General features: G+C 63.9%; 12 protein-coding genes across 12 annotated transcripts; 6 read left to right on the plus strand and 6 right to left on the minus strand.

Moving 5' to 3' along the window:
• Nucleotides 1–20: 20 nt before the first annotated feature.
• MJAP1_001933 (uncharacterized protein) lies at nt 21–4,836 on the minus strand (the record flags this gene model as incomplete). Its single annotated transcript, XM_060265881.1, has 2 exons — nt 21–4,379; nt 4,402–4,836. 2 exons carry the CDS (start codon nt 4,834–4,836, stop codon nt 21–23), a joined length of 4,794 nt encoding a protein of 1,597 aa, XP_060121864.1.
• A 69-nt stretch (nt 4,837–4,905) lies between these two features.
• Nucleotides 4,906–6,084, minus strand: dus2 (tRNA-dihydrouridine(20) synthase [NAD(P)(+)]; the record flags this gene model as incomplete). Its single annotated transcript, XM_060265882.1, has 1 exon — nt 4,906–6,084. The coding sequence occupies one exon, from the start codon at nt 6,082–6,084 to the stop codon at nt 4,906–4,908; it is 1,179 nt and encodes a 392-aa protein (XP_060121865.1).
• A 112-nt stretch (nt 6,085–6,196) lies between these two features.
• On the plus strand, nt 6,197–6,970 carry MJAP1_001935 (uncharacterized protein; the record flags this gene model as incomplete). Its single annotated transcript, XM_060265883.1, has 1 exon — nt 6,197–6,970. One exon carries the CDS (start codon nt 6,197–6,199, stop codon nt 6,968–6,970), a length of 774 nt encoding a protein of 257 aa, XP_060121866.1.
• A 5-nt stretch (nt 6,971–6,975) lies between these two features.
• On the minus strand, nt 6,976–7,737 carry MJAP1_001936 (uncharacterized protein; the record flags this gene model as incomplete). Its single annotated transcript, XM_060265884.1, has 3 exons — nt 6,976–7,012; nt 7,036–7,112; nt 7,135–7,737. The coding sequence occupies 3 exons, from the start codon at nt 7,735–7,737 to the stop codon at nt 6,976–6,978; spliced, it is 717 nt and encodes a 238-aa protein (XP_060121867.1).
• A 259-nt stretch (nt 7,738–7,996) lies between these two features.
• Nucleotides 7,997–8,209, plus strand: MJAP1_001937 (uncharacterized protein; the record flags this gene model as incomplete). Its single annotated transcript, XM_060265885.1, has 2 exons — nt 7,997–8,098; nt 8,132–8,209. 2 exons carry the CDS (start codon nt 7,997–7,999, stop codon nt 8,207–8,209), a joined length of 180 nt encoding a protein of 59 aa, XP_060121868.1.
• Nucleotides 8,210–8,801: 592 nt separating this feature from the next.
• LYS4_1 (homocitrate synthase) lies at nt 8,802–10,217 on the plus strand (the record flags this gene model as incomplete). Its single annotated transcript, XM_060265886.1, has 2 exons — nt 8,802–8,997; nt 9,031–10,217. The coding sequence occupies 2 exons, from the start codon at nt 8,802–8,804 to the stop codon at nt 10,215–10,217; spliced, it is 1,383 nt and encodes a 460-aa protein (XP_060121869.1).
• A 93-nt stretch (nt 10,218–10,310) lies between these two features.
• MJAP1_001939 (uncharacterized protein) lies at nt 10,311–11,886 on the plus strand (the record flags this gene model as incomplete). Its single annotated transcript, XM_060265887.1, has 2 exons — nt 10,311–10,581; nt 10,604–11,886. The coding sequence occupies 2 exons, from the start codon at nt 10,311–10,313 to the stop codon at nt 11,884–11,886; spliced, it is 1,554 nt and encodes a 517-aa protein (XP_060121870.1).
• Nucleotides 11,887–11,980: 94 nt separating this feature from the next.
• Nucleotides 11,981–18,034, plus strand: MJAP1_001940 (uncharacterized protein; the record flags this gene model as incomplete). The annotated part of the gene is made up of 4 exons (XM_060265888.1): nt 11,981–12,064; nt 12,087–12,428; nt 12,451–12,530; nt 12,553–18,034. 4 exons carry the CDS (start codon nt 11,981–11,983, stop codon nt 18,032–18,034), a joined length of 5,988 nt encoding a protein of 1,995 aa, XP_060121871.1.
• A 155-nt stretch (nt 18,035–18,189) lies between these two features.
• On the plus strand, nt 18,190–19,791 carry MJAP1_001941 (uncharacterized protein; the record flags this gene model as incomplete). Its single annotated transcript, XM_060265889.1, has 3 exons — nt 18,190–18,331; nt 18,404–18,549; nt 18,682–19,791. The coding sequence occupies 3 exons, from the start codon at nt 18,190–18,192 to the stop codon at nt 19,789–19,791; spliced, it is 1,398 nt and encodes a 465-aa protein (XP_060121872.1).
• Nucleotides 19,792–19,794: 3 nt separating this feature from the next.
• MJAP1_001942 (uncharacterized protein) lies at nt 19,795–20,575 on the minus strand (the record flags this gene model as incomplete). The annotated part of the gene is made up of 3 exons (XM_060265890.1): nt 19,795–19,990; nt 20,099–20,288; nt 20,347–20,575. 3 exons carry the CDS (start codon nt 20,573–20,575, stop codon nt 19,795–19,797), a joined length of 615 nt encoding a protein of 204 aa, XP_060121873.1.
• A 71-nt stretch (nt 20,576–20,646) lies between these two features.
• On the minus strand, nt 20,647–21,660 carry CYC3 (holocytochrome-c synthase; the record flags this gene model as incomplete). Its single annotated transcript, XM_060265891.1, has 1 exon — nt 20,647–21,660. One exon carries the CDS (start codon nt 21,658–21,660, stop codon nt 20,647–20,649), a length of 1,014 nt encoding a protein of 337 aa, XP_060121874.1.
• A 47-nt stretch (nt 21,661–21,707) lies between these two features.
• MJAP1_001944 (mitogen-activated protein kinase kinase) lies at nt 21,708–23,004 on the minus strand (the record flags this gene model as incomplete). Its single annotated transcript, XM_060265892.1, has 3 exons — nt 21,708–22,493; nt 22,516–22,976; nt 23,001–23,004. The coding sequence occupies 3 exons, from the start codon at nt 23,002–23,004 to the stop codon at nt 21,708–21,710; spliced, it is 1,251 nt and encodes a 416-aa protein (XP_060121875.1).
• Between the last annotated feature and the right edge of the window lie 120 nt (nt 23,005–23,124).

Below are 23,124 nucleotides of genomic sequence, written 5' to 3' on the forward strand. Positions count from 1 at the left end.
AAGCCGGGAAGTTCACGTGACTACGAAGCGTACGCGGCGAGAACGCGCGTGGCGATCGGCAGGCGGGGGGGGCGGCGGCCGGTCCAGAGGGCAAACTGGTGGTAGGCCTGCTCCAGGAGGATCTGGATACCTGCGACGCCCGACCAGCCCGGGACAGATGCGGCGAGCTGTAGCAGCGGTGTGTCGGCCGGCTTGTACGCCATGTCGATCGCGACGCCCTCGGGGCGCGCCAGGAGCGACGCAGGGAGCACGAGGTCCGCCTCGCCCTCGACGAGCGCGGTGCCGGCCGCGGGGACGTTGCTCACGATCACGGCGGGCTGTGCGGCGGCGGCCTCGTCCATAGTAGCGACAGCCTGCACGCGCCACTCGCCCGGCACTGACGCGGCGAGCTCGACGGCTTTTTCATAGGTCCGGTTCACCAGTAAAATCTGCGCCGCGCCGAGCGTGTGCATCGCATAGAGCGCCGCACGCGCCGAGCCCCCGGCACCGATCACGAGCGCGGTGCAGCCGGCGGGTAGCGCAAGGCGCGCACGCGCCAGGTCGTGGATCGCGCGCCAATCGGTGTTTTCGCCGCGCAGCACGGCCTTGCCTTCGCGGTCGACCGGGACGATGGTGTTCACCGCGCCGATGATCTGCGCCTCGGGCGCAATCTCGTCGAGGTGCTGCATGATGCGCAGCTTGTGGGGGATCGTGACACTCGCGCCGCCAAAGTCGGGCGCGCGGATAAGCGCGGCGACCTCGTCGAGCGTCTCGCACTCGTGCAGCGCGTAGGTGTACGGTAGACCCAGCAGGCCAAAGCCGGTGTTGTGGATCAGCGGCGAGAGCGAGTGCGCGATCGGCGTGCCAAATAGGTAGAACTGGCGCGAGGGAAGCATGCCCAGCAGGTGGCGCGCCTCGCTGATCTCTTGCACCGTCAGCTGGCCGGGCGCAGCCTTCGCGGGGAGGTCGGCGTGCGTGACGGGCGTCAGCACCTGGTTCAGCACGCGGCTGAGCTGGCCGGCGGCGCCCATGTTGAGGGCAACGAGCGGCACAGGCTCCGCCGCGAGCGATGCGCGGAACGTCTCGAGCTGCACATTGTCGGCCATCGACCGCGCCGTGCTCACGAGCTTGACCACCTGGCCGAGCTTCGCGCCTTGCTTGTACAGCGCGAGCGCCTTGGGCGACGACCAGGGGACCGCGCCCGCGACGTCGTGCGACGAGGCGACGAGCTGTGCATGGCCCTGCTGCGCACGCACCGCCGCGAGGCGCGCAGGCGTGCGGTGCATCTCCACGTCGACGTACTCGCAACCGAGACGCAGGCCGAGGCGCACGAGCGCAAAGTAGAGGTCGTCCTCGGCTTCGGGGAAGCGGCCGCCTTGCGACACGCTGCGCACCGTGTACAGCAAAGGAAGGTCGGTGTGCGCACGGAGCAGCGCAATCTGCTCGCGCACATAGTCAAACGACGGCGTGCCGGCTGCATCCAGCAAATCGACACGCACCTCGAGCACGTCCGCACCGGCCGTCCAGCCGTCGATCGTCGGCAGCGCCTCGGTTACGTCGGGGAACGTGAGCGACAAAAAGAAGGACGCGTGCTCGGGCGACAGGTCGACGGGCACCGCAAGGCCGAGCGGCGCCGCAAGCTGGCGCACAAGCACCTCGACCGTGTCCGTGTTCGGACCATTGAACACCTCGACGCTCGAGCAGGCCGCGTAGTACGGCAGGCGGCGCGCATACACGTCCTCGACCGGCTCGCCGTACGCGGGGCGGTCACTCGTCGCGAGGAACGCAAGGATCGCGTCGAGGCTGCGCACAACGTGCACCACCGGGCCGGACGCGGCGTAGGACTGCAGCAGCGCACGGCTCGCCTCGGTCTCGACGACCCCGCCTCCGAGCGCGAGGACGTGGCCAGTGGGGTGCGCCTTGAGCAGCTGCGCAAGCAGCGCAGTTTCCTCCTCGCGGAAACGCGCCCAGCCGTGCTCGGCAACAAACGCACGCAGGTCGTGCTTCTGCGCAAAGACCTCGTCCGCGTCGACAAACGCGCGGCCGAGGCGCGTCGCGAGCGCGCGCCCGACGTGCGTCTTGCCCGACGCACGCATGCCGATGCACACAATCGTCGCGTCCGACGCGTACTTTTTCGGCGTCAGGCCGAGCGCCAGGGGGGAGAGCGCTTCGGGCGACGCGGACGACGCGTGCGTCGGCGCGGCGACCAGCGACTGGTCGAGGTGCGCGCCGCTGACCGCGACGCCGAGACGCAGCTGCAGATCGTCCCACCAGCTCGGCCAGGTCTTTTCGACGCACCGCTTCTCGAGGAGCGTCGTGCCGGGCGCGGGCGCGACCGCGGCAAGGATGCTAAAGGCCATCGCGATGCGGTGGTCGTCGTAGCAGTGTACGTCGGTGCTGTGCAGGTCGGTGATCAGCGTGCCAAACACCTCGACGCCGTCGTCGTGCTCGGTGGCGCGCACGCCAAACTTGGCGAGCTCATCAACCACGGCACGGATACGGTTCGTCTCCTTCACGCGCTGGTTCGCGACGCCGGTAATGCGCGTCGAGCCACCTTGTGCGACCGCAAAGAGGACAGCCGCGGTGATGAACGCGTCGGTCATCGGCTCCATGTCGATCGTGCCGAGCTGCTTCAGCTCGCCGGGCGGAGGGCCCGTGACGGTGGTCGAGGTCGAGGTCTGCTCCACGACGCAGCCCATCGGGCGCAGCACGTCGGTCGCGAAGCGCGCATCGCCTTGCAGCGACGCGCTGCCGATCGCAGGCACGGTGCACTGCGTGCCGGTGATCGCGGCGAGCGCAAGAGGGTAGGTCGCGCTGCTCGCATCGCTCTCGACCTCGTACATGGGCGGAGCGCGGTAGGCGGTCTTGGGAATGCGGTACGTGTCCTGCGCCACACGCTCGACCGCCACGCCAAACGTGGCCATCATCGCAATCGTCATGTCAATGTAGGGCTGCGAAATGACCTTGCCTCCGACGAGCTCGAGCGTGATCTCCTCGGTGGCGTACGGCGCACAGAGCAGAATCGCCGAGACGTACTGCGACGAGACGTTTGCCGCAAGCTGCATGCGGCCGCCACGCAGACCGTGGCCCTGGATGCGCAGCGGGAGGCACCCCTCGCTCTCTTCGTACGCGATCTCGGTGCCGTTGGCACGCAGCGCGTCGACCAGCGGCCCGATCGGGCGCTGCTTCATGCGCGCATTGCCGGTCAGCGTCACGGCAGCCGGCGCACCCGACGGCGCCAGCAGCGCACAGACCGCCGTGATGAAGCGCGCGGCGGTGCCAGCGTTTTGCAGGTACAGCGGCACGTCGACGTCGGGCGCACGCACCTGCCCGCCGTGGCCCGAGACGACGAGCGTCTGGCCGCCGTCCTCAAAGGAAAAGTCGGCGCTGCGCAGCGTACGGAGTGCGTTCATCATGACCTGCGTGTCGTCCGAGTAGAGCACGTTGCGCAGGCGCGTCGTGCCGCTCGCCAGCGCGGCCAAAAGCAGCGCACGGTTCGAGATCGACTTGGAGCCCGGCGTAGTGAGCGTCGTGTGCTGCGCCATGGGCAGGGGGAGCGCAGGGCGCACCGTTACGGCCGGCGCGAGCACGCGCGCAATGACAGGGTCCGACACCGTCGACGCACGCTCCTCGGCCGTGCCGCCAATCTTGGAGAGGAGCACAATCTTCTTTGCGCTCCCCGCGTTTTTCTTGTCGACGCGCATAATGTCGAGGAGGCGCGCGACGCTGAGCTCCTGCGCCTTGGGCAGGGATGCGATGCGGGGGTCGCTGAGCGACACCGGAAGGTCGTACGCCTGGCAGCAGCGCACCAGGCGTCCAATCGCGACCTGCGGCAGGCCGTGCTCGACGCGCGCAATCTCTGCCTCGAGGATCATGCCGATCGAGACGCACTCGCCGTGCAGAATCTCGGGCGTGAGCACGGCCTCAATTGCGTGGCCGACCGAATGGCCAAAGTTGACGAGGTTGCGCAGACCCGTCTCTTTTTCGTCGATGTTGACAATGTGCGCCTTTACGCCGATACTGCCCCGGATCACGTCGAGCAGCAAGCTCTGTGCCTCGGAGCGCGTCGCGAGTGTGTGGCCTGCATTGTCAGCGGCGCTGCGCGCCTCCTCGCCGAGCACCGCGGCACGAATCGCCTCGGCCTCATTCTCGAGCTTGACAAAGTCGGCCGCGTCCCAGATCGCGGCCGTCTTGACGACTTCCGCCATGCCGTTGGAAAACTCGCGGGGGGGCAGCGTGAGCAGGAAAGCTGCATCGACAAACACAAACTGCGGCTGGTGAAAGGCGCCGATGAGGTTCTTTCCGTGGGGATGGTCGATCGCCGTTTTGCCGCCCACCGCCGAGTCGACCATCGCCAGGAGGGTGGTAGGAATCTGCACAAACTTGAGTCCGCGCATGAACTGCGTCAGAATAAGTACGTACCGTAGCAGCGACAAAGCCGACCAGGTCACCAATCACACCGCCGCCGCACGCCATCACGATCGTGTCACGCGTCAGGCGGTGCTCGAGCATCCAGTCCTCCATAGCCGCTTTCGTCTCGCGGCTCTTGCTCTCCTCGCCCGGCGCAAGCTCGTAGACGAGGACGCGTGCAGGCGTACCTGTAGTACTGTAGCTCTCAAAGGCGCTCAAGAACTTGTCCACAACGCCGAGGCGCTTCAGGTTCGTGTCGGTGACCAGCACATAGGCGCTCGACGGAAGCTCGGTCAGGAGCGTCTGCACAATATGCGGGATGAGGTGGAAGCCGAGCTGGATGCGCGCATCGAGGCACCGCAGCTCATGGATCGTCGCACCACTCACAGGCGAGTCATGTGGCGGCGCGTGGTACGAAGGCACCTTGCTGCCCCCGGCGTCGCTCATGGTCGTGAGTCAGAAGAAATGTGGAGAAGCGCAGCAAAGCGCGCTGGAGGACGAGGCTGCGGTGACTATCTACTGGGGCTCCTTTTTGACCTGTGCCGCAACAGCGTCGATGAGCGGCGCCGCGCTCTCGACGGGCCACGCCATGCGTAGCGCCGCGGCAATATCCTCGTTCGTCCGGCTCTGGCTGAGCTCGGAGCGGATGGAAATGAGCTCGCGCTTGTTCAGCGCCGAGATGCGTTCCTGGCCGCCAATGCCGGCGACCGTATTAAAAGCAAGCTGCGTCATGCAGTACTTGGTGTTCCCAAAAGGGTTGTCAAAGTAGGCCGCATAGCGCACCCACTTCGGCGCGATTTCCTGCGCGACACACTTGCGGGGCGAGCGGAAGCACGACGGATTCGCTTCGGGGCCGCGTGCGAGCATCAGCGACGAGACTCCGGTAAGCTCCTGGATGCGTTCGACGTCCGAGGCGCTGAAGCAGTCGCCGTTGCAGATCACCGGCACGTCCTGCCCGGTTTCCGCGGCGATCTTTTCGACGTGCTTCACAATCTCGTTCAAGCGCTCGAGCAGCGCCGGCTCGCGCGGCCGCATGACCTTTGTGCGGCAGTGCACGGTCAGTGCGCGGATGGTGCGTGTGCGCACGATTTGCTCGACCAGCGCAAGCGTCGCTTCCTGGGTAGGAAGCAGCCGGATCTTGGCCGTGACGCTCACATGCGGCGGCGCCGCGCGGCGCATCGCGACCAGGATCGAGCAGAGTAGGTCGGGCGTCGACAAGAGGTTCGCGCCCATCCCGCCCAGCGTCGAAAACGGCTTGGGGCAGCCGCAGTTGAGGTCGACGCCGGCCACGTCGTCGTGCTCCGTGACGATACGCACGGCCTCGGCAGCGTACTCGGGCGTGGCAGAGCCCACTTGGTAGATCAGGCGGTCGCGCTCGGCTGGGTGGCACGAAAAGACCTGCTTCTCGTCTTTCATAAACTCGACCTCGCCCGTCGAAGCGTTCACGCGGCGCTCCGCGCCCATAATCGCACGGTCCACCACTTCAGGGCCCCATACGAGGTCTGCGCCGTACTCGAGCGCGAGCAGGCGCGTAGGCAGCGAGCCAATGCGCACCATCGGCGCAAGGAACAGGCCGTTGCGAAAGTCGGGCATACGGGCGTCGCTGGGGGGTGGCAACGGCACGGAACTGGGTCCTTCGCCTACGTCAATATGCCGTCTCTTGGCCGCGCGCGTTTCTTCTAGGGTGCTAGACATGCTGGTACTGAGGGGGGCGAGCGTCCGGCGACCAATCGACTCCAGGATGCCCACGGCTCTTTGCAGCATACAAAAAAAAAGAGCCAATTACCCCTCCACACTTCCCCACTCCATGTCGGCGAACGGGGCAGGGGGGGCGCGCTGGATGGAGCACGTTACAATGGTGCTCGCACCCGAGTGCCAGGTCCCACCGCCGATTACGCGGCCTCGAGAGATGCACCCGCTTCCTGAAGGCGTCGATGCGTACTGCGTATACCCATTTGCAGCAGAAGAGCTCGTAGCGTCGAGCGCATCGCCCGTCTCGAGCCGCAGCGTCGCACAGATGCAGGACCGGCGGGCGACGTACCTTGCCACACGCAAGGTGACGCAGGAGCGCGAAGCACAAGAACGTATGCGCCGCTTGGCTCCGGGATGGGTCCCTGACCAGATGCTGGAGCCGACGCCGGCACACTCCAAAGGCCTCCGTGAGGGCTGGGGGGCGAGTCTAGCATCGGACGCGCCGCCGCCGGCCGTGGCCGAGTCTAAGGGCCCGCTGGCTGCGCCTGCAGAAGAGCCACCTGCAGAGCGGCCGCCCGCACCGACGCCTTTGTCGGCAGCGCCACTGGACACGCCCGCCGCGCACGTAAACGTGCCGGGACGGGAGCCGCCAGACCCATCCCCCACGAGCGAGCCGACCAACGAGCCGCCGCCGACGGCTGCGCCTGAGTTTCATACCCAGCCGACGCCGCCGCCTCCGGCATCGGACCCCGCGCCGGAGCCTGTGGACCGCCCCGAGGCACCGACACCTCTGGCCGCATCGGCGCACAACGAACCCACCCCCTCTCGCAAACAGAGCACAGACGACGACGAGCTCGACCGTCTTGCAGCAGACATGAACAGTTTGTAGCTATCTTAGACTTTATCCAACGGCCGATTGAAGCCACCCTTGCTACCGTTAGGAAAACAACGTACCGGTTCATGTACTGGCGCCAGCTGCGTTCCTTGCGCACTTCGGCAAAGCCCTCGGCATTATCTTCGACGTGTTTTCCCTGCGTCAGTACGGCGACATACCTTGCTTGTGCCAAAGTTGCCAAAGCCCATCATGGCTGCAATCTGGTCGGCATCGAGCTCTTCGGGAGCTGCGTCGGGGTCGGGCCCTTTTGGCGCATCCTTCTCGCGCTCCGTGCGGGGTTCAGGGGCAGGGTCGCGGCGGTCGTCGCGCCTATCCCAGCGCGAGCGTGCATCACGGGTATCATTGCGATCATCCGGCTGACGGTCGCGGCGGTCGTCTTTGTGGTATCGGTCTCTGCCGGGGCTGCGCTCGCGCCAGTCGCTGCGACGGCGGTCGTCCCAGTCGCCTCTACGGCGATCGTCCCAATCACCACGGCGTCGGTCATCACGGTCACTGTGGCGGCGGTCGCCCCAGTTACTGCGGCGGCGGTCGTCCCAGTCACTGCGACGGCGGTCATCGCCCCATCCCCGGCCGCCGCGGTAGCCATCGTGGCCCTCACGCGTCCGTTCGTCATGGTCGCGGCCCCGCGTCGAGCTCGGCGGTGCGCGGTCGTCGCGCGGACCCCGACTACGGTCGTAATCGTAGGTAGATGGCCTTGACGCGTCGTATCCGCCCTGTTCGTCGACGTCGTCGTAGCGCACAGGCGCTCTCCGCCCGCTCATCGTCGCACTGACCTTTTGTGGTGGTGGAGAATTAATTCCCAGACGCAAATCCCCGATTGCTGACATATCCGCCGTCGGCACCGTGCCGTGGCTCTCACCGTCGAGCACAATCCAATATGGCTGGTGGTCATCATTACCGTACGTACTCTGCGACTGGAGTAGGGTGCTAACCTATCAGGCTCGATTAAGATCGACCCTGCGATCGAAAGATGGCAGCAGATGGTGCGTGGATCCGGTCGACTTACCGCAGCACAACACGATGTACCAGCGCTTCCGCTGGACCCCGAAGAACACGCCTCTGCTGCTTCTCTGGGGTATCACGGTTCCCGCTGCGACTCTCTACATGATTTCGCAGACGAACGTATGTACTCTGCGTGGGTTTTTCTAACGACAGGACAAGTGGGACTACACTGGCAAGAAGAAGGACCAGTCGCTCCTGCGCAAGGCGCCGCAGCCTGAGGCTGAGCAGTAGATACGCTAGCTTTGCATCTGTTGTGCGAATGTGTGCGTGGCCGTTTTCCTCGTGCTTTGCTTGGTGCTTGGGGGTGCTCCGTGTTTTTCTTTCTTTTTTTTTTAAGTGCGCGAGCCATTGGTGCAAGTGCGAGCGTGGGATCGAAAACCGCTGCTCGTCAGAGGACTTGCGACATTGCGTGCCTGCCTTTGTGCGCGTCTGCTCGTTTCTGTGTGTGTCCGTGCATGGTATTGCAGCGTGCCCCTTCCGCATTCTTTACATTCATCAGTGTCGTCAGCCTACGCCCCATGGCCCTCTATGTGCGCCTATTCCTATCATATTCGTCTCGCCAGCGCGATCGCGGCGCTGGAAACGTGCCTGCCATGCCAAGGCGCAGCGAGAGGCCTTGCTCGGCGTTAAGGTCATGATCACGTGCCCTTTACAGCCGGTCCCCGGCGATGACTCGTCCGTTCAGGCGGCGCGCGGCGCTGATGCAATTTTCGCTACCTAATAGGCCCGACTCGTGCATTATCTTTGCGGGGAGACCGTTTCTTCGAAGCTTTCTTACCAACTAGAAACCATGTGTGATACTTGTGACCAACGTCCCTCGAAGATGCAGCGCATTAACGGCGAGGCTCCCGAGGAGGTGAAGGAGTCCCACGTTGCTGTTGACAGCTCCAGTGCTGTGGCTACGCAGCCCAAGACGGAGAACGCGGCTCTGGCCGGCACGCAGCCGTTTGGCGCCTCGCGCTACAGCGACTTCCTGAGCAACGTCTCCAACTTTAAGATTATTGAGTCGACTCTGCGTGGTGCGTATTCTAATTTGGTATAGCTAACATCAGAGGGTGAGCAGTTCGCCAACGCCTTCTTCGACACCGAGACCAAGATCAAGATTGCCAAGGCGCTCGACGAGTTCGGTGTGGACTGCATTGAGCTCACGTCGCCTGCCGCCTCGGAGCAGAGCCGCAAGGACTGCGAGGCGATTTGCAAGCTTGGCCTCAAGACCAAGGTTATCACCCACATCCGTTGCCACATGGACGACGCCCGTATTGCCGTCGAGACCGGTGTCGACGGTGTCGACGTCGTCATGGGTACCTCCAAGTTCCTGCGTGAGTACTCACACGGTAAGGACATGACCTACATTACCAAGGCTGCCGTCGAGGTCATCAACTTTGTCAAGAGCAAGGGTATCGAGATCCGTTTCTCGACCGAGGACTCGTTCCGTTCGGACCTCGTCGACCTGCTCAGCATCTACCAGGTCGTCGATAAGGTCGGTGTGAACCGTGTGGGTGTTGCCGACACCGTCGGTGTCGCGAACCCCCGCCAGGTCTACGACCTGGTCCGCACCCTGCGCAGTGTCGTCTCGTGCGACATTGAGTGCCACTTCCACAACGACACGGGCTGTGCTATTGCTAACGCCTACACTGCTCTCGAGGCCGGTGCGACGCACGTCGATACATCGGTGCTTGGTATCGGTGAGCGCAACGGTATCCCCTCGCTCGGTGGCTTCATTGCGCGCATGTACGCCGCTGACCGTGACTATGTCATGAGCAAGTACAACCTCAAGGCCCTCCGTGAGGTCGAGAACCTCGTTGCGGATGCCGTCCAGGTCCAGATTCCGTTCAACAACCCCGTGACTGGCTACTGTGCCTTCACCCACAAGGCCGGCATTCACGCCAAGGCGATTCTGGCCAACCCCAGCACCTACGAGATCCTCAAGCCAGAGGACTTTGGTATGAGCCGCTACGTCTCGATTGGCCACCGTCTTACTGGCTGGAACGCGGTCAAGAGCCGTGCCCAGCAGCTTGGTCTCGAGCTCACCGACGACCAGGTCAAGGCTGCCACCAACCGTATCAAGGTCATGGCCGACATCAAGGACCAGACCATGGAGGACGTCGACGCTGTTCTCCACGTCTTCCACCGTGCCATCAAGAACGGTCAGGACGTCAGCCATGACAAGATCTTTGACAAGCTCCTGGCCCAGCATAACGCCGACATGCCGGAGACGATTGAGAACGCGGAAGCGTAATTTGCCATAGACACCAAAACGGATTCGGATCGCGACTTGGCTCCACGTGATAAATAAAACTTGATAGCGCGTGGAGGCGCTCTTTGGCGCGCCATGACTGATACGATGCCGGCGCCGGCGTCGTCTGTCGCAGCGAGCGACGAAAAATCGCATTCATTATACCATGAAGAGCAAATACATGCTAATGAAGACCCTGAGGAGTACCGCGGCCCAAAAGGCGTGTTCCGCCGCTTGGGCAATAAGCGCGCATGGCGGAGATTCGCCGTGGTGGAGTGGACCAGCATCGACCCGGTGCCGGAGGAGGAGCAGGTCCAGCGCAGTTTCTTGTCGGTCGCATTTATTTGGTTCAGTGCGAATGTGAATGGTACGTCGCCTTTCTGACGCAGTCCTGAGCTTCTCGACCGGCACACTCGCGCCGACGCTCGGCATGGGCCTGCGCACGTCGCTCTATGTAATCTTGGGCTTTGTCGTGCCGTGCAGCCTTGTTCCTGCGTACTTTATCACCTTTGGCCAGAACCTCGGCATGCGCCAGATGGTGCACTGCCGCTATTCGTTCGGCTACTTTGGTGCAAGTATTGTGGCGCTCGTCAATGCCATGACCGGCTTTGGCTACACGATTCTGAATGCCATTCTCGCAGGCGAGACGCTCCAGGCAGTCTCGCCACACCAGTCGCTCTCTGCCACGGTCGGTATCGTGATTATTGTGGTGATTGCGCTGTGCATCTCGTTCTGTGGCATCCGTGTGATCCACTGGATTGAGCGCTTCTTTTGGCTACCTGTGCTGATCAGCTTTGCGGTGATGATCGGCGAGGCGGGCACCGGCCCAGGCGGCCTGCATACACTTCCTTCTGAGCCCGCGCCGGGATCGCGCGTGATTCTGTCCATGGGCTGCGTCCTGGCCGGCTTCCAGATGTCGTGGTCGGCTTCGGCGTCCGACATGAGCCTCTACCTGAACCGCCGCGTCAAGTCGTGGAAGCTGTTTGTTGCCACATTCCTTGCCTTTGCATTGTCCTCGACGTCCATCCTGATGCTCGGCGCGTCGTTTGCCGCATCCGCCCAAACGATTCCCGCCTGGAGCGATGCACTGACCCAAAACCCGTCGCCCGGCCCGCTCGTGAACCTCGTTTTGTCGACGAGGCTCGGCAACTTTGGCAAGTTCCTCACGGTGCTGATCGCCCTCTCGGCGGTCGGCAACATGATGGCCACGCTCTACTCTCTGGGACTGTGCTGCCAAACCATGTTTCCACCACTCACGGCCCTGCCTCGCTTTGTCATTCCTATTGTCGCCGTCGCGATCATTTTGCCACTGGCCATTGTCGGGAAAGACAGCTTCTACGATACACTCACAAACTTTGTCAGCATGATCGCCTACTGGACTGCTCTCTACGTCGGCGTCGTCACGGCCGACCACGTCATTATCCGACGCACCCGTTTTTCCAGCTACGACCCCGCAATTTGGAACCAATGGCGCCTCCTGCCGCCCGGCGCGGCCGCCCTCGGCGCCTCGATTCTGTCGCTGGGCCTCGTTATTCCTCTCATGGACCAGACCTGGTACACGGGGCCCCTCGCGAAAAACGTCGGCGACCTCGGATTCGAGGTCGGCCTCGTTCTCAGCTTCCTCCTCTACCTTCTCCTCCGGCCGCTCGAAAAGCGCGTCGCCGGCCGCTAGTGTTGTTCTCTGATACCACGCCCTACGGCACCTAGTAGGCCCACTTTGTCACGTGCATAGCGACGCGCCTCCCAAACAGGACACCACCTCCACGATGCCTATGGAGGAGGCGAGCGCCCCTTCCGGCGGTGGGGACGACCTGTCGAGCTTGTCTCTGGAGGAGAGGCTCTCTTCAAAAGTAGGTCGTTGTGCTGACCCAGCTATGGAAAGCGCGATTGTCGGGTTACGAGGAGCTCACGCGCGTCTTTTCGCGCACAGCGTCGGAGGACGATCCAGTTTTCGGCGAGTATGCGCGCCAGACGGACACGCTGCGCGCCATGGTCCTCGACTCGAATGCAGCGGCACAGGAGAAGGGTGTTGAGGCTGTGTCCGCCTTTGTACAGTACGGCGGGCGCAAGGCCGGCCGCACACGCGAGCACGTCCTGCCGGCGGTCGCCGAAAAGTGCCTTGGCTCGATGCGCACCGGCACGAGGAAGGCCGCCCTGGACCTCGTGCTTCTCTATGCGGAAAACGAGGACCAAAATGGGTGCGAGGGCATCTCGGTGCGTTGCTTTGCTGACCCAGACGGACCTCTTGCAGCTCCTCTCGTCCAAGCAGCCCAAGGTCGTGGCGGCAAACGTCGCCGCGCTCCACGAGCTGGTCAGGTACGTTTGTATACTAATGCAGTGCGTTTGGAACACCACAAGTGAGCGCCAAGCCGATCGTCAAGCGCATTCCAGACATCTTTAGCCACGCCGACAAGAACGTCCGTGCAGAGGGCACGGCGCTTACCGTGGCTCTGCACCAGTACCTCGGCACGGCACTCGCGCCGACCCTTGCACAGCTCAAAGAGATCCAGGTGAAGGAGCTCGAGGCCAAGTTTGCCGAGGCCGGCACAAGGCAGCCGACGCGCTTCCTCCTTTCTCAGAAGCCCGCGGAAGCCGCACCGAGCGACGAGACGCCTGACGCCGCGCCTGTACAGGAGAGTGAGGTGACGCAAGACGCGGAGCCGGCGCCGGCGCCGGCGACCGTCGACGCGTACGAGCTCGCGGACGCCCACGACGCCCTCCAAAGCCGTAAGCTTGCCAAGAACTTTTTCGAGCTGATCGCCTCGGCCAAATGGCAGGAGCGGCTCGAGGCGCTCGAGTCGCTGCATGCGGCACTCACCGAGTCCATTCGTCTGCAGCCGGACGGCGGCTACGAGCCGTACGTCCAGGCAATCCAGCTCCGCATTGTGAAGGACGTGAATATCAACGTCGTGATGCAGGCATGCCGCTGCCTCGAGGCGCTTGCCAAGGGCCTGCGTACAGATGCGAGCCGCTATCTCTATGTCCTTCCTGCGCTCCTCGAAAAGCTCAAGGAGCGCAAGCCAGGGCCTGTCGAGGTCCTGAGCAACACGCTCGACGCTCTATTCCACTGCGGCACGCTGAGCGACGTCCTCGAGCCGATCGAGGCTGTTTCGGCGCACAAGAACCCTGCGGTGAAGGCGGGGGCGATGCGCTTCCTTGTGCGGTGCCTCCAGACGACGCCTGTGCAGCCGACGCCGCCGGAGCTCAAGTCCATTGCCAAGATCCTGCTGGGTGCAATGAAGGACGGCGCTGGCGACGTCCGCGACGCAGGTGCAGCAGGTCTCGGAACGCTGCTCAAACTCGTCGGCGAGCGCCCTATGCTTCCTTACCTCGACACGCTCGACGATATCAAGAAAGGCAAGGTGCAAGAGGAGGCTACTTCGGCTACGGTTCAGGCAAAGAAAGGAGCAGCCGCACCCGCCGCCGCACCCGCAGTCGCACACGCAGCCCGTGCACCGCCCAAGGCTGCCCCGGCATCTGCCAAGCCTACGGTGCGTTCACCCGCGCGCCCGGCCGGCGGTCGGCCTCCTCCTGCGGCACGCACGCCGGTGCGCCCGACGCAAGCCGCAGCACGTCCTTCGCCGGCGGCGCCTCGTGCGACACCGGTGCCCCGCGTGACGCCGGCTGCTCCCCGTGCGGCTCCTGCTGCGCCGCCCGCTGCCGCTGCGCCCCGCCCCCCGGTCTCGCGCCCTGCACCGGCGAAGGCGCCGGCGAAGGCGCCGGCCAAGGCTGCCGCGCCGAAGGACGACAAGGTGCGCTTCAAATACTCGCCAGAAGACGCCGAAGGACACTTTGCCGATCTTGTCCCGGACAAGATCCGCGAGCAGCTCGGCAACAGCAACTGGAAAGAGCGTCTAGAAGGCGCCCAAACGCTGACGACGCTGCTGTCGTCCGACACCTCGATCGACGCCGAGCTCCTGGCGCGATTCCTGGGAAAGTACCCCGGCTGGAAAGAGAGCAACTTTCAGGTGCTCAACGAGATCTACCGCGGATTGCAGGCGCTTGCGCAGCAGAACCAGTCATTTGACCGCCCAGCAGCGGCGCTGACGATTGCCCCGCTGTGCGACAAGCTCGGCGACCTGAAGCTCAAGGGCAATGCGGGCGAGACGCTCTTGGTCTATGCCGAGATTGTCACGCCGGCATTTGTCGTGAGCCGCGCCCTGCCCGCACTCGGCGCGCTCAAGGCGCCCAAGGCGCAGGCCGAGGCGATTCTCTGGCTCGAGCAGCTGCTCCTTGCTTTTGGCACGAGCGGCGTGGACATCAAAGGCGTCGTCGGATTCCTCATCACTTCGCTCAAGTCGGCGAACGCGGCCGTGCGCGCGAATGCGACCAAGGCGATGGGCACGCTGGCGATGTACGTCGGCACGACGCTCCAGGCGATGCTCGGCGACCTCAACCCCCAACTGCGCACCAGCATCGAGGCTGAGATTGCAAACGCAGGCGCGCCGCCTGCGCCGACACGCACCGTACGTGGCACAGCTGCGCCGGACGCGGCCCCAGCAGAGGCGGCGGAAGACGAGGCCGAGGCGCCAGTCGGGGGCGAGACCGACGAGGCCGAGCTCGAGCGCCTCGTGCCGCGTGTCGACGTCGACGCGCTGCTGCCCAGCGCCGCAATCGCACAGCTGGGCGATGCAAACTGGAAGATGCGCAAAGAAGGTCTCGAGACTATCCAGAGCACCTTGCAGCCGCATCCTCGCCTCAAGGGCTCGTTGGGCGAGCTGAGCGCGCCGCTCCGTGCACGGTACGCGGACAACAACATCATGGTACGCATGCTCGCGCTCGACATTGCCGCCAAGCTTGCACAAGGCATGCATGCGGGCTTTGAGAGCCATGCGCGCCTGTTTGTCCCTCCGATCACGCAGGTACTGGCCGATGCCAAAGCGCCGGTGCGTGCTGCTGCTGCGGCGTCCCTCACCGCGATCTACGGCCAGGTCGGCCTTCCTGTGATGGTCACGGCAATGGGGCCGGTGCTCGACGGGAAAGGCGCGAACCCCACGCTGCGACAGGATGCCTTTACATGGCTGCTCGAGCGCATGCAAGAGCAGGCGCCGGCGCCAGGCACGGACCTCACGCCGCTGCTTCCTTCGGTTGTCGTTGCATTGGATGACCGAACGCCCGGCGTGCGTAAGTCGGCACAAGGCCTGCTTCCGTTCCTTGTCGCACGCGCTGGCCACAAGGCCGTGGTCGAACAGTGCAATGGTCTCAAGACTGCGTCCAAATCGACCGCGCTGCCGCTTGTCGATGCGGCGCGTGCACAGGCCGCGACGCTCGGTGGCGGCGCCAAGGCGGCACCCAAAGCACCTGCCGCCGCGCCTGCGCCAGCCGCGAAGCCGGCCGCGCGCCCTACGCCGCGCCCTGGCGTGCGGCAGCCGACGGCCGTGAGCCGTACGCTGCGCGCGCCTGCCCCTGGCGTGCGCCGCCCAGCGCCACCCGAGGCGGCCAAGCCGGCGCCCGTCGATACGCCGCCGTTTATTACGTCGGATCCCAAGTACAAGGTGATTCGCGAAAAGGCGGCGTTGCGCCAGGCGCCGTTCCTGGCGGGCGACGGCACGGTGCGCCCGGACCAGATTGACCATCTGCAGCACCAGATGGAATCGTGCTGTGCGCCTGCGCTGATTGACGCGCTCTTTAGCAAGGACCACAGTGCAGAGCGCGACTACCTGCAAGGCCTCGGCACGCTGTACGAGTTCCTCACTGCGCCCCCCGTCCCTGACGAGATGGTGGCGAGTGTCGTGGCGAATACGGACTTGCTGGTCAAGTATGTCTGCCTGCGCGTGCTCGACAAGAACACGAGCGTCGCGCTCAAGTGTTTCGAAGTGCTTTCCGCGCTTGTCGACGTCCTCATCAAGGCCGAGTACCACCTGAGCGAGCAAGAGGGCCAAACGCTCCTCCTCGCGCTCATTCTACGCATCGGTGACACCAAGACAGCCTTCCGCGAGCATGTGCGCGAGATTCTGCACCGCACTACGCTGCTGTGCCCCCCGAGCCGCCATGTGCAGATGCTCCAGGAGCACGGACTCGCGTCGAAGAACGCACGCACGCGCGCCGAGTCGCTCGTCGAGATGGAGTACCTCTTTGCGCGGCACGGGCTGCAGGTGTGCACGCCGAGCAAGACGCTCCCTGTCGTTGCGCAGGTGATTGGCGACCGCGACGCGGCGGTGCGCAGCGCCGCGCTCCAGGTGCTCGCCGAGGCGTACAAGAGCGAAGGCGACCAGATCTGGCGCCTTGTCGGCCCTCTGCCGCCGAAAGACGAGTCGATGCTCGAGGAGCGCCTCAAGCGCACGGCCGTCGTTGACAAGGGCGACCGCGCCGCTCCGCGCGAGAGGGCGCCGGTCGAGAAAGCGGCGGTGCCACCCAAAGCCGCCGACGTCAGTGCGCCGCCGACGCCGGTCAAGCCGCTCGGTGCGCCGTCCACGCCATCGGTCATGCCTGTCGCACGTATGCCCCGCCGCTCGCTCAGCGAGTTGGCCACGCCGTCGCGCTCGCCCCGCCGCAGCCTTGCCGAGCCCGAGCCGCTCGACCCCCAGCTCGAGTCGGACCTCGCGCAAGTGTGCAGTGCCGATTCGGAAGAGAGCATTGCAGCGCTCAAGACGATGCAGGAGCACCTTGCGCTGATCAATCCTGTTCCCCAGACGCTTCTGGATGCGCTTGCCGAAAGTGTGCTTACTGCGCTCGGCAATACCGTGTCGCGCACGGACGACGGCGTTGTGGTCCACCACCGCTATGTAAAGCATGTCCTCCAGACCATCCTAGTGATGCTCGAGGCGCAGCAGCTTGCCAATGGCACCCCCCTCCTTTCAGAGCCCGCGATCGAGGCCGTGCTGAGTGCGCTCCTCTTCCGTTTGATGGACGTGTCTGTCGAGACGGACGAGGCGTCGCAGACTCTCTCGAAGCATCTGAATGCTGTTGTGTTGCGCGTCTTGTCGACGTGTGACCCCAATAGCGTCTATGCCGCATGCTTCCACGTGCTGGCCGATGCGACCAAGGACATTGAGAGCCAACGTGGCGACGCGCTCGACCGGGCGACGCGCTTTGCCGAACTCGTCATCAAGTGCCTGTGGAAGGTGGCGCGCAAGCTCCCTGGCGCGCTCCAGTCGCAGCAGATCCACGGCGCGCGGCTCCTGGCCACAGTGGAAGAGTTCCTACAAACCATCCCCCCCGTCGAATGGGGCCACCGCGCGCAGCGCCAGGCGGCACTCAAAGACATCCCCCTGATCACCGCGACGAATGTTTTGAAGCAAATTATCGATACGGTTGGCGAAGAGGCGCTGACGATGCTCGACACGCTCTCGGACCCCGAAGGCAGCCACGTCTATCGCTATCTGTTGCGCCTCCTCTACACGGAGGAGGCCCACCACGCGGACGACGCGGCCGAGCGCGAGTCGCCGCCGGCGGCTGCCCCCCCCGCCGAGGACGAGGCGACGGTCGAGCTGCGCGGCATCTTTGACCGGATCTCGCAGAAAGACCAGTCGCGTGCTGCGATCCGCGAGCTGTACGAGTTCCAGAAGCGCCACCCCAGCAAGCAGCCCGACATTGACCGCTCCTTGCAGAACACGGGCCCCATCTTCCAGCGCTACATCAAGCGTGCCCTGGCGAACCACGCGGCGGAGGACGCCAAGGCGCCGGCGCCGGCGCCGCGCCCCACGCCCTCTGCGCGCCCGTCCGAGTCTGGCGCAGCAATGGATGCACGCCTCGCCGAACTCAAGGCCAAGTTCCGTAGAGAGACCGACGCACCCGCGGCGGACCGCACAGAGGCACGCCCAGCGGCCTCCACCGAGGCCCTGCGCCAGCGCTTCGCCGCGATGCGCACGGACAACTAGGACAATCGGGCTACATCGGGCTTTGTCATCGGGATCGGGGTGCCGCCGCCGCCCACCGGCATTTCACGACCGCAATGAGCGAAGGCGCGCATCGCACCCGCGACGCCAACGCCCGCGGCACGTGGCGCACACCATCCCATACCGCTTTGATGAGCATGGTGGACGAAGAAGCTGAGCCACATCCAAAGACTCCAAAAGAGGATGCGCCGCACGGACGCCCCAGTGCCAGGCCACTGGACCCCGAGGCGGAGCACGATGCACTACTGCAGCGTCTCTTTATGCGGGGGAACCGCCCGCGTGCGTCTTTTGCAGCGCTTCCCAGCGCGAACTTTCGGCCGCAAAAAAACGGAGTGGGAGTCGAAGGGGAAGCATGCAACCAGCGCCTCCCTCCGGATGTGTGGGGCGACGAGGAGGCGTGGTCGCCCCAGCGCCCCTCTGTCTCGGATAAGCGCGAGGTGTGGCCGACCGCTGTTCCTAGCGTGCCGCGGCACAGTGCGCCGCATTCGGCACTGGAGGTACACGCCGCGGAAGCCCGGCTCCGTGCAGATCGCTTGACACCTGCCTGGCCGGAGGAAAATGGCATACTCTCCCGCCGTCCATCCGGGGGCCGTGCTCCTCCGATCTCGCCGCACTCGCCACTGTCGAAGCCGTCGTCGTCGCACTTGCCGCTGTCGCCCACGTCGCACCTGCCGCACTCGCCGGCAAGCGACGGCTCCGGCGCCGCCTTATCGCGGCATTCGAGCCTCGATCACGGTACGTGGATGGCAGACTCGCTGGCACCGAGCATGCAGTGGCCGCCGCCGAAGCGCATGCCCATGGACCATTCGCAGAGCTTATCGCGAGGATCGCGCCGCAATGCATCGCTGCAAGTCACGACCGATTTCAACGATTCCCTTCCCCACGGAGTCGGCGCCCGGTCCGCGTCCGCGTCGCTCTGGCCGTCGCGCAAGCTGGCCGAGTCGGCGACGAACGACTCGCCGCGTCGTACGTCGTCGATCCGCTCGTCGTCGTCGCTCTGGCCGCCGCTTGCACTCCACGAGCCGCCGGCAGAGCGCGACGAGCGGCGGGGTTCGGATCCCGTCGCGGCTCTTGCGCGCATGTCGCTGTCGGATCCTCCTATGACGTCGCCGACGTCGAAAATGGGCCTGGACCGGACCAACTCGCACCCCGCATCACCCGCCGGTGCGCTGGATGCGCAGGCGCAGGAATACACGCCTTACATGCCCTACTATTACTCTTACATGCCCCCTGCTTCTCCTTCTCTCTCTATACCTGTGCGCTCGTTTGTCATCAAAAGCTTCACAGACGTCGACGTGGAAAAGTCGCTTGTTCACGGCGTCTGGACGAGCACGGAAAAGGGCAACCGGCGTCTAGATCAGGCGTGGGCGACCAGTGGCCACATCGGCCCGATCTACCTCTTCTTCTCCGTGAACGGAAGTGGCCGATTTTGCGGTGTGGCGCAGATGATGTCTGGTCTGGACTACAGCCAGAGCAGCTCGATCTGGGCGGAAGGACACCGCTGGAAAGGTCTTTTTCGTGTGCGCTGGCTCCTGGTCAAGGATGTGCCCAACTCCCAGCTGCGCCACATCCTCCTGTCGAACGTAGGCGAGGTCAAGCCCGTGACACAGAGCCGCGACACCCAAGAGCTGCTTCCGGCAGCCTCCAACGAGCTGCTGCGCATATTTTGTACATACATGAGCTACTCTACGCTCCCTGCCGCTGCGGAGATGTACAACGGATACCGCACTGACCCATAGCCGTTATTCCTTCTCTTGGCGAAAGACCATGCCCAGATTGCCTCCAGGGTGGTTCCGCTTAAACGTTGCTTTTTCGATTCCTTTGGCGCGCGTCAACGCAATGGAAAATGCATCGCCCAGAGCCAGCATAACCGTCGTGCTGCTGGTCGGCGCAGGGATCGCAGGATACGCCTCAGCGAGAGCGCCGGATACCCCTCCGCTGGGCGCTTCAGTGTGCGGAGGAGGTGCAGTGCTGCAGTCCAGCCACACATCTGCTTTCTGGACGAGAGGAGAGCTTGGATCGCCGGCCATCGCAATGCGTACGCACCGGCGCACCGGCTCGAGATCGAGAAAGGACACGGTCTCGTGCGACTGGCCCGAGTAGGACAGGGCCAGAACAACATCATGCCCGGGAAAGACGGCGCCGAGATCGCCGTGCAGGCAGTCGGCAGGATGCAAAAAGATGGCCTGTGTGCCAAGCGATAGGAGCATCGATGCAATCTTTCGTGCGATGATACCTGGATCAGAGCCGATACGTACCACTTTTTCCAATACCAACGACAATAATTTTTCCACTGGGACCCCCGTGAGCCTGTCCCGTGCTTTCTAGCGCCAGGGCGAGCGCTTGGCGGAAGCGCTCCTTCTTCTCCGGAGACTTTTGAAGCGTCTCGGAGACGTATTGAAGCGCCTTGGCCTCGCGCTCGACGATCAGCATTGCTAGGTCCATTGCTTCATCCAGGCACGCATCGAGCGGCGCGGAGCCGTTGGCCTGCGCTCCGGCCTCCGGTGGTACAGCGCCGTTCATGCACGTCGTGGCCGCAGAGCACGCAACCGCTCTGCTCCACACCGGAGTTAGTCTTGTCTAGCCACGTGCAACTATTTGGCCTGGGCAGCGGCAGCAGCTGCCGCGGCGGCGTCCGCGTCCGCCCGCGCAGCCTCTGCGTTTTCGTCGGGGGTGCGGAAAGGCGCAAGAAGTTCACCCGAGTGGTACTCCTCGCACGTCTTTTTCCAGCGCGTGCGGAACGCCTCGAGCGAGTCCATCGCGGGGCGCACGTCGAGGTTGAAACTCGCCTCGTCTTCTTCCGTGTCGTCGGGCGTGGAGTAATAGTCAATTACGTAGCGCACTTCCTCGCCCGTAGGGTTGGCCTCCGTAGGCGCACGACGCACAATCCAGTCGTGGCGGTCAAACGGCGGCTCCGCCGAGAACTTGTCCGGCATCGCCCAGCCGAGCCAGCTAAAGATGCGGGCACGAGGGCTGAGCGTGCCTGGCCGGCCCTGGAAACGCGCTAGTTGCAGCTTGGAGACGTCCGATCCAGCGAGCTTCTCCCACTCCACGACTTCTTGCCATGCGCGCTCGTTCAGGAAGTTGTGGATGAGCACCATCATGTCGATGCTCTCCTCGGGCGTCTCCCATCCTTTGCGCACGAGCGCATTGTAGAACTGCTGCGGCGAGGGGTACTCCCAGTGCCCAGGCTGGTCTTGACCATCGGCGCCATCATGCTTCACAGGGCACGCAGCGGGCTTCTCCGCAGCGCGCGCTTCGTGGGGAATCGGGCACTGAGCGGGCGCATCGTACGGTGCGGCGCCCGGCGCGGCGGAACTCGGCGCACGGGGAATGGAAGATACTGTCCTCTCCTTGGACAGCTCGACCATCTGCGAAGGAGCCCTCGCCTGGGTCAGTTCGGGCATGTTGTTCAGGGGGTTGAGTCCGTCGCCCTGGGTCAGTGCGCCGCCGTCGTGGGCGATAGGGCACTGCGCCGCGCGGCTGCTGCTCGGAGTATTAGCAAGTGCAAGTCCATGGTGGTGCTTCAGCATTGCTGCGACAGCATCCTGGTTGTTATACGCGCGGAAACGGCCCTCGCCGTTAGGCAGGGACTGCGTGGCGCCCATGTCGGAAGGAACCTCCACGCCTTTTCCAGGGATTTATAAGCACGTGGCTATGACGGCGGCCATTTCCAGACGTTGGCTACGAATCGCGCCATGTCGCTGCTGGGGATTGCCTCGCTGCGTTTCACCACAGGGTGATTCATCAGCACACGGGGAGGGGGGCGTACAGTTCCATCGCGCACCAGGCAGCGATCGAGGAAGTCGCGCAGCGCTCGGCTCCACTTGATATTTTGAGCCTCATTGTCTTCCAGTTTCGGCAGGGGGGCTTGGAGAAGGTAGGTCATTAGTTCAATAGGGCCCAGGGGCGCGTCGCTTTCCGAGGCAAACGGGAAGCGGTTCATGGCCAGCTCGAGAATCGTAACACCGAGCGACCAGACATCAGACGTAACAGTGTAGGGGTGGCCGAGGATGCGCTCGGGGGCCATATAAGTGCTCGTGCCGGTAAAGGTGCCGGCAACGCTGTCAATCAGCTCGCCAGATACGCCAAAGTCACAGAGCTTGACAAAGCCCGAGCGAGTGACGAGGATGTTTGAGGGCTTCACATCACGGTGGATAATGCGCCGCTCGTGCAGATACTCGAGGCCGTGGATGATCGATCCAGCGAGCTTCACGAGCACTTTTTCTCCGATACGCCCACCGCGGGCCTTGACTCGACGGTAGATCGTATCCATACTACCCGCCTCACAGAACTCCATGCAGATGGTAATCGTGGCATTCTCCGGCTCAAAGAATGCGCCATAGTACTCCACAATGTACTCGCTCCGGCAAGTTTGGTTCACATTCAGCTCGCGGAGGAGCTGGCGATGGATGGTAGGATCGGGCGACGTCGCAATGGTCTGGATGAGAAGCAAGACGTACCTTGCGAGCCACAATCAGGCCTGTGCTCTTAACACGCGCTTTGGCGACCTCGCCACTCGCGCCTTCGCCCAGCGATTCGAGCACCTCCAAGTTCCCTTCGAGGACCATCGGCTCAGAACGCGAGTAACCAGGCTCAGACGCCGAGGTGCGCATTTCCGGTGCGTCTGTATGGCAAAAGTAGTTGTTCGAGTTCCACGATGCACGCTTGTTAGGCGACGTATCGCTCGAACTCAGGTCGCTGGCTTCCAAAGAGCTCAGCGAGAGGCGGTTCGGACCGCCGTTGCTCTCACGAGCGTCATCAGGAATATGCATTCGCTGCACAACGCGCTGAAGTTCGTCCATATAGTCTCCAGGATTCTCATTCAGCGCCTCCTGTGAACGGAAAGGCATAATGGTCGCGTCATCGGTGCGTGTCTCGTTACGCTCGCACGAATGTTCACGCTCCTGGTTGGGAGATGAGACTGGTTTAGCATGGAAAAACGTACTCATAGGAAGTGACAGCTTCGGCCTCCCGGGGCGCGCGGGCCGCTTCGGTGGGATTAGCGACGCCATCGCGCTGCGCCGTTCAGCTCCAACGAGATGGCCGAGTCCAGCCGGGGTTGTGGAGGT

Source organism: Malassezia japonica, chromosome 3 (genome assembly GCF_029542785.1).
Source record: "Malassezia japonica chromosome 3, complete sequence".
In the NCBI taxonomy this organism is placed as follows: Eukaryota; Fungi; Basidiomycota; class Malasseziomycetes; order Malasseziales; family Malasseziaceae; genus Malassezia; species Malassezia japonica.